The sequence below is a fragment of the Gastrolobium bilobum genome, unplaced genomic scaffold (genome assembly GCF_033153095.1).
Source record: "Gastrolobium bilobum isolate Gb01-03AN ecotype WA unplaced genomic scaffold, APGP_CSIRO_Gbil_v1 utg2552, whole genome shotgun sequence".
NCBI classification, from domain to species: domain Eukaryota; kingdom Viridiplantae; phylum Streptophyta; class Magnoliopsida; order Fabales; family Fabaceae; genus Gastrolobium; species Gastrolobium bilobum.
The window spans coordinates 8,418-19,977 of record NW_026899436.1 but is presented as its reverse complement, the minus strand read 5'-3'; the positions used below and the strand labels follow the sequence as shown (position 1 = coordinate 19,977).

The following is an 11,560-nucleotide window of genomic DNA, read 5'->3' as shown; positions in this document are numbered from 1 at the left end:
TGGAATAAAGGTGTTGTTGATGATGCATATTACTTTGTGAGGGGAGATATTTTGACTACCAAAAATGTCCACTACCATCTTACTACCTATCAAATCACCATTGGATCAAAGAGAGAGAATGTTAAAAAGTTTTTGAAGAGAGAGAAAATATTAATCCAATGGTGATTAGATAGATAGTAAAGTGGTAGTGGAAACTTTTGGTAGTCAAAATATCCTCTCTCTTAGTTTGTATCTATATTACTTTGGAAGAGAAAAACCGGTTTATACTATACATAAATTTACAGAGGAAATATATGTAAACAGTACAGAATTATTTAATTACTGGAACACAAGTAATACATAGAGAAATTTCTTTGCTCCTGCGTTAGTATATGGTTGTTACGCTTTCATTCAACCTGTGTGATGTCTTTCAATTTATTGAACAATCTCGTCCACTTCAGCAGTTGCAACAACGTTTGTATGTGTACTTCCAGAGAAAAAAAGGTATTGGAACAACAGCAGCATGTGTTCCAAAATCCCAAGCTTTGCGTCCAGAAAATACAACAAAACTTGATGCCATGGATTGTCAAGCTAACTTCTTTGCTGCTGTATCAATCAACATGGAAGAGGAACTACCATGGTTCAGAATAATTACTGAGAAAATTTCTGGCATAAGATGGCTGACTCCACCCATGTTCCATCAGGATGAGATTCAAACGCGTCATTAGTTTATACACAACATCTTCTTCCAAGCTGCTAAGAGAGTTTGATGATGTCACTTGTGTAAGTGAGTTCTGCAAAAATTGAATGATACACAGTTAACTTGGAAACGAAATCATTTGTGCATTGCATAGAATTGTACTCGTACCTTCAGTTCTTGGTACTTCTTCAGGTACTGCAGTGACTGCTCAAATAATCCACAATGATAGAGAAGAACGCTGTAATCTCTTAACTCATTTGCATCATTTTTCAGGAGGATAAGGCGCTCACATGCTGAAAGAATCGGGAAAATATTAGGAATCATTTTGAAATATGAGAAAGTTTTACCGGGGATTAATGATAGTGCCAAATATTGTTACTCAATATCAGTAAAACAGACAGGAGACAAATGCACATAGGAATAAGATCCAACAAGCATGTTAGAATATCCGGATATTATCAATATTTATTGTATCATAAAATATTTGAAGTATCTTACAATGTCTCTTTAGAATGGTTATCATTTTTCATTATACTTCCTTGTTTGGATATAATCCGAATCAGTTACAAATATAATAAAACCATTCATATGCCTTTATTTAATAGCTTAAACTTTTGGCAAAGTTGGTTCATAATATGGTATCAAAGCCTCTATGATCAAGTGGTGTAGAGTTCGATCCTTGTCGCCCCATCTTTCTAATAAAAAGGTTAAATTTCAACACAAGGTAAATGTTGTGCATTACCGTTCAAACCTCAAAGAGCTCTTGTTTGAGCGAATGTGCATTACCATTCATATACCTTCACCCAATAGCTTAAGCTTTTGAGAGAATTGGTTCATGACATTCCTAATTTATTTCCTTATTGAATTAAAATTAATCTTCTTATTTATTAGTGGACTTGGGCTTATATTATACTAGAAATACTATACTAGCCATTATAAGAATAAAGAGAACACTTAGATGAGTACTTTTGTATCCTACTATCAATACACACGGTTTTCAACATCCCTATGCTTCTAATTTCTCTCTCCCAACAACACTTAATGGGAACTTCGGAAGATAATATTTGTGCAAGTGGGCTCACTCATGGAGCTTTGGGGGTTGAGTTGATCCCCTATGACTGGGCTATTAATTTCTCCTTAAAGGGAAACAATCAGGGTCTTTATTCTTGCTTAAATTAAAACTCAAAATTAGTACTCAAGAAACAAATAAGAAAAGTAGCAAGTAGCATGCAATTCATGCCGAGAGCACTCACTTGTCCAGAAATTGTTCGGCTTTTTCAATAGTCTATACTAAATACTATTCCTATTTCATATAAAACTGCAACTAGAAAGATACTAGTTTGAATCCATAAAAAGAAAAAAGGAAGAAAGAAAAAAAGAAAGATACTAGTTTTGACAATAATCCAACAGAACAGGTTGACGCTGGAAAGCAAGGTGTCTGCATGTAAAGAAAGTAGACCAATCCCTTCCAGAAAGAAATAGAGATATCACGATGGCTTGAAAAATTCCAAAACTACAGTTTAAGAAATAGTCTGCTCAGATTTTCTCTGGATAACAGTAAATGTTCTTTTGGTCTATATTTTAAGTGTCCGGCATAAGAAAAAAATTAAAACAGTATTCTAATTGTATACACCCAAAGTGAGGAAAGTATGAGTGTAAGGAGAAAGGATATCATGAAACAGTGAAAGGAAGTTGCAAATTTGCCTTACTAGTCACTAGCCTCACACATCTCATTGAGAAGGAAATATGGAAAGCATCCTTAATAAACTTTTATCATCAAAGAATAACGAGCAAAAGTAAAGCCCTCATAATATCCGGTGTTTCTTTATCTCTAAAAAGAGAAGGTCCAATTCTGGAATATGTAAAAAGCTAAAGTACAGCTAGCCAAATTGCTAATGCGCTTTCCTTCTTTGTAATGTACCCCCTCTCTCACCTCTCCAAAAAAACAAGTAAAAAGAAAAGGGAGGAAAAGAGAGGTTAATTATGCGATTTTTGTCCCCGCAAAACAGTGCCTTAAAAGGGAAATCTTGGTTTCTCCACTTTAAAAAATCCAAAAGTAAAATAGTAAAACTAATAACAGGGAATTTAATAAAATTCAAAAGTCTAATCTGCCCCTCGAAGGAAGAAATGCGAGTTATCAACAATTCCAAGCCTATTTTTTTTTTCCTTTTCAAATATTCAAGCATAAAGCAAAAACAACATATTTTCATAGCTTGCTTTACATTAAATTACATGCTTAGTGCATTACATTCTGGATCCATCAGCTCATATCATTGGTAAAATGAAGAAATTTTATGTGGGGGGGATGGAATAGGGAGGCCATATAAAACCAAAACCTTTTAAATTGCTTTACAATATTGAGAGACAGCAGAATTGCATCAAATGCATACCAGACAATGAACGCCGCATGTCCCCAAAACGTACGCTGGTCCAAACACCACGATCCAGCCTATGTTGAGCAGCCTTAGCTGATGCAATATGAGAGCCGCTGCAGTTGACAAACTTTAAAACTAGTTCTTATATAAACTGATTACATAAGAATAAATAATAGATAGGAATGCCATTATACAAAGTACCTTTCTCCAACAAAATCAGATCCATCAACGCAGTTAGCAGCATGTGCTGCCCTTAAGAATAAAGTTTTGGTATGATCATGTTGAAAAGGCCAGAATGCATGCTTCAGATTATTTAAGATCTGCACAAATAGGTTATAACATAAGTGCTACAGAGAGGTAAAGAAGCTAAACAACTCCATAATGGTAGAGATTGTAAAAAGATACGAGTGACCCCACTTTGACAGATAGTCAAACAGGCACGGAAGAATAGGTAACAAAAGAACATCTCGAATAAAAGAAAATAAAAATAATCCAAAGTGCATGCATCCTATTTGCAGAGTAGAAGAAGCAGATGCCGATATCCAGCATATATTCATGCACCGTCTTTGAATTTATAAAAGATATTACTGAAACAGCCATGCAATGAAAACGAAGATTCACATTCCACAGAAACCCAGGAGCATGGAACTTATTTAGCTATGAACACACTTAAAGAAGCTTCTTTATTTATTTATTTATAAATTAGAAAATGGCCAAAATATTGCCATAGGGTTGATGTACTACATGAGGTTGTCACCATTGCTGGGTATGAGGAGGGTCAAAAGTACAAAACCATACCCCTTTGTTGGAGAAGTTGTCTCCACAGCTAGAACCCATGATCACTGGGTCACAAGGAACCAACCTTACCTTTGTGCCAAGGCTCATCCTAACTAGGAAAAATCTAAACATTTTTTTTATGTTGGTAGAGGAGATACCGCATAAAGCAAAAGAGAAAGGAGAGCAAGTAATCAGAAATTACCTCAACTAATATGTTTCCTGAAGTCATTACGTGTGCTTGGTCTGACTCCTTACTTTTCAGCTTGTGATAGCCTTTGGGAAGGGTATGAACATCATGAGGGAAAAATATTTCAGCATCAAAACACAAAAGGCCCCACAAACGAAGCATTTTAAGAATTTCTGAGTATATAAGTGACAGCATTGCTGCTGATCCCGTGCGGTGAGTCAAAACCTGCTCAACACATTAAAGTAATCAAACGTCTACCAATGGCAGGTTTCTGTTCGGAAACAACTTATAAATATGAGGGAGATATTACCGAGTTGAGATAAAGTGATCTTGCCTCCGACAGATTTGCATTGGATCTACTGAAACCCTATCAACAAGGAAGTGATGAGTATAAGTAAAGGGCGCCATAGCAAGAGGAAGAAACCAGTTAATAAGAATACAATTCACAAGGAGCGAGTGAAAAATCTTTATGGACTGTGAATATTAGTTCTTAACCAGAAAAGATAACATAAGATAGTGCTTTTTTATAATTACTCATTCTGCTTTTCTAGTTTCTGTGACCAGCCAGAGTATGGAGAATATAATTCCATCTCTTAATTCATTCAGACAACTAGTTTGATCAATGCATTTTTAAACCTAAAATGAAGCCAACTGCTCATGTTATCTTAAAATAACGCCTCAGAATCCTTGAGTGATTATTACACATACACTGAAATGAAACCAGCACAAAGCTTGCAATATGAAATCAAAGTACAAACCTTGTGAACATATAGAAATCTCTCTATGCTCTCTAAGAACTTCTCGGGGGATGAATCATATTCGGGCCTGTAGTGAGGACAGTAATCCATTGAAAGATCATCTAATCTTCCAATGAAAGCATCAACCGGAAGTGGAACTGATGAATGTGATACAAGAGAATCATCCTCTGCAGCTATATAAAGAGCAGTTCTCCCCAAATCAACACATCTGTTAATGCAAATGCTAGTTTGCTTGTCAATATCAGTAAATCTCTGAATTTGTGAGCAGAACTCCTCCCTGGCTTCCTGTTCATTCATCAAAGATTCAACAATGAAATTATTCTTCATTGAATCTTGAAGCTCAAAACTGAAAAATTGTAAATTTCAAATGAATCAAGATAAACCATTTTCCTTCATACCATGCTGCGAGTATGCCATACATATTGAAAAAGTAATTATGGCACAAGGGTGGGGGGACAAATTAAAAGGAAATTTCAAACTTTTGATTCAACAGTTAAAGAAAATCAAGTAAATTACGATGAAAACATTTTCCATCGTAATGAAGTCAAATATGCTTCAGATTTTAACATGACATATCAAATTATGCACGGAATTTTGGTATTTTATCAAGTTGAAAAAGAAAAGAAAAATAAGACTAAAAAACAAAACAAGATAAATTGGAAACTTTGAAACTCAGAAACACAAAAAGTCAACTAGTTATATCTTTCCCTGACTTAAACATGACATTCAAAACCCAAAAGTTCATAACTTCAAAATGAAATGAATTCAGATGAAAACCAATTTTTACCATATGGGGTGTGACAAAATCAACATGCTTCCAAACTACAATAAACATGAAAATTAAAAAAAAATATTAAAAATAAACTAAAACAGAAACAAAAACAAAACAAAAATTGTTGAAACTAAAGAGATGGGTATTACTCTGGCATGGACGGTGTCGATTCCAGAAGCATCGAGAGCATCGTGCAAGACGAACTTGAGGTCACTGGCAACATGTTGTACTTTGGAACCACCATGACACACCACGCGGGAACAAGAAGAAGAAGAAGTGAATGGAAGAGGGTATAATGGGAATTTGGAGAATATGGAGGGTATTGTGAGGAAAGAGGTTGTAGGAAGAGGAGGTGATGGTAATGGACCCAAAGAAGACATTTTTCAGTCTCTGACACAAATCTAACAGTTCTTAGGAGTAAAGCAAGTGGAGTAGATAACATAACATGGTGACCATAAAAATATGATAACTAATAATAATAACTCGATTTGTAATATAATAAAGAAGTTTTATACTTCTTTCAAGGGGTTTGATTTTCTTATTTTATATACGAATTCAATTCTCATGTTGTGATTTAATTAGTGGTGGACTCCACATTTATTAAAAAAAAGAAAAAAAAGCTTTGCACGCAACATAAAAATTGAATTCTCATGCAACATGAGAAAATATTTTCCCTTCTTTCAATAACTAGTTTATTACCTGTGCCGATGCACGGGGAAAAAAATTGATTTGTTTGTCTTGTAAAAGTTTCCGTAAATTTAAAATAAATATTATGAATAATATGTTTTTGTTAAAATATAAGAGCATGATATAGGAATAAACAAATACGATATACCTTTCTTCAAACTCTAATTAAAAAATGGTGCTGAGCTGCATTATAAAACATATTGACCAAAACATCTATTATTAACACGATGATGATTTGCAACTTAATATAATGTATTTGTAATAAAAAAAAACTCAAATGTTGTGCTTGACATCAAGCTCATAAGAAAGATGAGTAACAGTTTACCGAAAAAGGAAGAAGAAAGATGTGTAACGTATACTTGCAAAAGTGATAAAACTCATTCCGCGATTCACTCTTGATGCTTCCTCAAAAGTGATAAACAAATACGATATACCTTTCTTCAAACTCTAATTAAAAAACGGTGCTGAGCTGCATTATAAAACATATTGACCAAAACATCTATTATTAACACGATGATGATTTGCAAGTTAATATAATGTATTTGTAATAAAAAAAAACTCAAATGTTGTGCTTGACATCAAGCTCATAAGAAAGATGAGTAACAGTTTACCGAAAAAGGAAGAAGAAAGATGTGTAACGTATACTTGCAAAAGTGATAAAACTCATTCCGCGATTCACTCTTGATGCTTCCTCCTGTTAGAAATGAATGATAATATTCTATAAATAAAAGTGTGGAAAAAGAAACATGAATTTGAGAGTAAAAAATAATTAATTATTATATCAATACATACATTTCATGATTAAGGGTACTATTTGTAACACGACCATTGACATCAAGTATCCATATCACCAATCAAGCAAAATTAAAATAGAAAGTAGCAATCGACAAAGGCTTAAAATGGTAGCTAACAACATACCTATTGTGCATAAAATACTAATCATGCTCGGTCATAACAAATTAGCAGTGATGAATTGATACTAATGCATGACAATAAAAAAATAGCAGTTAAAAAATACCAAAGGCTGAACCAAGTGGCAAGAAAGATAAGGAAAAGAGACGCGAATAATATATTTTTTTGTCTTTACCTGTACCATACAACGATGTTATATCTTTGAAGAAAGAACCCAATATACTACAGTAGTCTTTGAAATACTTCCTTGTAAACTATATTAAGGGTACTATTTGTAACGCAGCCATTTTCATCAAGTATCAATATCTTCAATCCATGCTTACTCTTTACTCTAGACAGTGCCACATATAATTGCCCATGAGTGAAGACAGGCTTAGGGAGATAAATTGCAACATGTGAAAGTGATTGTCCTTGACACTTATTGATAGTCATGGCAAACGATACAATCAGGGAGAATGGTCTTCTTTGGAAATTTATAGGAAATGTATGACTCGATGGGCTCATCGTCATTCTAGGGATTAACACAGTTTCCCCTATATTGCTTCTTGTAAGTACAATTGCCTCAACAACATGATTCCCCAATTTTGTAATAAGCAATCTCGTGTCATTGCATAAACCTCTCGATTGATCAATAAAAAACACAAAACTAAGACTGACTCGTCACATACACAAATTAGATGATAGTTGCGATACAGAAAAAATAGATCTCAAAATCCGCCTTGCAACGCCGACACATCTTATTCCCAAGCTTCTTACTAATCTCATGATTCTCCAATGACTCAGGTTCATCTTCAACCAATGGCGTTTCACATAAGCTAGAATTGCATATAGGGATTCCATCAAAAACCATCTCCTTGCGCACCCACAAAGACCTGATGAAATGTCTCACATTTCGTCTACACTGCTTCAATATGTTGGCATCATCTAGCGCGCGAAAAAATTCAAAGCCCATGGACCTCTGATCTTCATCAACACCAGCCATCATTATCATACTACATGCGTACTTGGCATCTAGGTGACCTTTCATCGCTGCATTAATAATTCCATCAAGGGCCACTGCTTGCACATCAGAATTCGATGTTTCTCGGAAGTAATTGACCGATTCCTCACGATACAATTCTTCAGGATTGCCACTTTCCCTACAACGCTGCAAGAAATACACTTAGCGTCTTCTTTTCAAATCGAGCAGTGGGTCGAAGCGCGTATCATCTCCATTATCCCCACCAATAACCTTCACTCGATGCAAAAAGGGTTTTGCATTGGTAACCCATTCCAATGGCCCCATCGCAAATTTGGACAACGAAACACGTTCGTAAACATAGTTTGTTTCAGCAAGTCGATGAAATTCAGAGCAAACAAACTTGACGTTCGTGATATCCTCAACTGAATGTGAGGCAACCTTTCCGAAAATTAGTAGCAGCATATCCGATGGCAGAGATAGCAGAGACTCGACATTGACGTTCTCTACCTTCATCCACTTAAATGATGATGGATCAGCCATGGAAAAATTTACGTATGAACAATGTTGGATAAAGTGTATTTGGAATATAAGAAGGGAATTAAAATGCAACAACTGCACAATTTATAATGACAGAACATGAACCAAACACCAAACAATGAAACTCGATTCATTTTAATGTTTTGGCAAAATGTGGTAAGTCAAAAGACACATATGTAATTGCATGCGCACGCTCATGGGAATATGGAACGTCGTAGAAGAAAAATGTTTTCAAAACATATTCAGCGAACCTATGCTATTATGAAAACATTACATTGAAAAATAAAAAAATAAAAAAGAAAAAAAGAAAAATTAAAATATACAATCAGGCTATGGAATGCACGGTCGCTCTGATAACTGGTGTGGAGATAGGAGTGAGGTTTTGTGTGTGGTTTGAGACTCTTCACTTCTTTCAATGAAAACACCCATCGTTTTAATGATCTTGGATGATTTTCACAACCACAAATCGTCAAATGACGTTATCATAATGACTCTGAAACAACTTCCCATACATGAGGTGCATTTTTTTGAATGACCCAGATATCCCAGTGTCTTTTGACATTCCAATTTCAATCCGTAAAATTAAACCAGAGCCAAATTAAAAAATAAAATTTTAAACCATTTAAAATTGGGTGAATAAATTGAGATACATTTAAATTTTGAATATTAAAAAATACGAAATAAAACAATTTTTTAGATTTGGAGAATAAATTGATTTTAAATCTTTCACAAAACAGTAAAAAAAAGATTAAATTTAAAATCAAATTTATAACAAATCCTGACCATTGTTAAATTTAAGAAAATATTGTCCATCGATCACAGTAATCCAAATTCAAATTTGTCTTATATAATCCAAATTAGATTTTAGACAGTAAATAATCCAAGGTTAATAAAAGATTAAAATTTAAAAATGTGAAAATAAGGAACAAAAGTTATAATTTCGATAATTGTTTTATAAATTTAAATAGAATTATTTTTCGAGTAAATAGAATTTTTTTTTCAAAAAACGTAAAGTTTTTAATTAAACTGAATAAAGGTTAAAACAAACAAAAAGATTAGAATATATGATCAACATTAGTTAAGAAAAAAACAAAGATGTCAACAAAAGAAATATTTGAATTCAAATTTAAAAATTCAAGTTAGTTTAAATTCAAATTAAATTTTAGACAGTAGTTTGAGATGTTTTTAGTAGTTATAAATAAGATTTTCATGAAAAACACAGTCATTTTTTTTTAATAACAAAACAGGCATTTTTTGAATTTCACTGAATCAAGGTTAATAAAAGATTCAAATTTAAAAATGTGAAAATAAGGAACAAAATTTTTAATTTCGATAAATTTTTTTATTAATTTAAATATAATTTTTTTTTTCAAAAAACGTAAAGTTTTGAATTAAACTGAATAAAGGTTAAAAAAACAAAACGATTAGAATAAACATCAGTTAAAAAAATACAAAGATGTAAACAAAAGAAATATTTGAATTCAAATTTAAAAATTAATGTTAAAATTTGTAGATTGGAATGTTACGATGAGTACGAAAATTTTGTTTGTTTGGAAAACAAAAGAAATATTTGAATTCCAGTTAATAAGGTTAATAAAAATCTAGAATTATATGCCATATATAAACAATAAAACAGTTTTCCCCTCCCAAAAACAACGCCGACGAATACATCAATAAACACCACTCAACATAGTAAAACATCACAAAACGATTAGAATATTTAATAGACGTCAGTTAAAAAAAAAGATGTCAACACTTAAAAATGTAACTCCAACAAAAAAAAATGTCAATTCAACATTTTGTTGCAATAAACATCATGTCCCAAGACGCAAAATAACACTCTTCAGTCACTGTAGCCCAATCTACGGCGTACTCTCATCTGCTTCTGCATCAAATCTATTTAAAAAAAAATAAAGAAAAAAATCAATTATCACTGTTTTCACTGTGCGTAAGAAAAAATATATATATACACCACCGAATTAAAAATAAAAATAAAAATTATAAAATACATAACTCTTTTTCAAGCTTTATTTTCTTCGTCGTCCGAACAGCTAAAAATTAAAATTCTCCAGCAATTGAATCATGAGAATTGAGCACAGGTGTCAACATCGTCAGAGAGATATCACCAACGTCAGCACTATCACAGGTCTGACTCTCAACATCTTGTTTTTTTTTTCACATAAAAAAAGTTATGTCAAATGTATATATATATTTTTTCATAACATGAATCTAAATCCAAATCATAGGTTACCGCAGCCTTTTCTTGTTCCGACGAAACAACTTCATTTTCGCGTGCATTATTGAAATTTGCTTCATCCGGTGATATACAACAACCAACAACAGTCAACAAAATGAATAAGAAAAATGGTTATCCAAAAGAAATATATAAGCAGCATACATTTGGATCTATAAGAGACTTAATGAACGCTGAGATTATGTCTCCGCTGATACAAATTTTAGAAACTTGATATTTGGGCTCACTATATGAGTTCAAATCCTTTTGCTTTACATTTATCTTGAACATCATTGACCTCTCATTCAGAACATTTAACTCATTTGGAAATTGATCCAAATCAGCACCCTGAAAAAAAAAAGGAAAAGGGAAAAAAAAATTAAACAGAAAAAAAAAGAATAACATATACAGCGCAAACAGAGTGCACACAACAACAAAAAAATACAGGTTAACTATTACACAGCAATTAAAATACAAACCCACTTGAAATGCAGCTCGCGCAATTCACCAGCACTCATTCCAAACAAAGAAACACAGTCGCGATCAAACAAAATAAATGATGCGGAATCAGTATTATCTACAACTCTGACCTGAACACTAAATCTGGAGTTTTGCAAAATTGTATATCAGCAACGTACATGAATGATACGGATTAAAGACGGTTCATAAACGAAGAAGAATA

The 11,560-nt window shown here is 33.1% G+C and overlaps 1 protein-coding gene across 1 annotated transcript; it reads right to left on the bottom strand.

The window, feature by feature from the left end:
- Window positions 1-222: 222 nt before the first annotated feature.
- Window positions 223-5,992, bottom strand: LOC133290443 (uncharacterized). Its single transcript, XM_061488521.1, has 8 exons — window positions 5,698-5,992; window positions 4,777-5,061; window positions 4,329-4,385; window positions 4,034-4,243; window positions 3,256-3,374; window positions 3,070-3,167; window positions 848-972; window positions 223-773 (listed from the first exon to the last, which is right to left on the bottom strand). Exons 1-8 carry the CDS (start codon window positions 5,926-5,928, stop codon window positions 612-614), a joined length of 1,287 nt encoding a protein of 428 aa, XP_061344505.1. The 5' UTR covers window positions 5,929-5,992; the 3' UTR covers window positions 223-611.
- Between the last annotated feature and the right edge of the window lie 5,568 nt (window positions 5,993-11,560).

Excerpts from the sequence above, each read along its gene's own strand:
- LOC133290443 (XM_061488521.1), bottom strand. The coding sequence starts at position 5,928 with ATGTCTTCTTTGGGTCCATTACCATCACCTCCTCTTCCTACAACCTCT. Across the intron at positions 3,375-4,033 it reads CAGGAAACATATTAGTTGAG|ATCTTAAATAATCTGAAGCA; the intron begins GTAATTTCTGAT and ends CTATTTGTGCAG. Across the intron at positions 3,168-3,255 it reads TCTGATTTTGTTGGAGAAAG|CGGCTCTCATATTGCATCAG; the intron begins GTACTTTGTATA and ends TGTCAACTGCAG.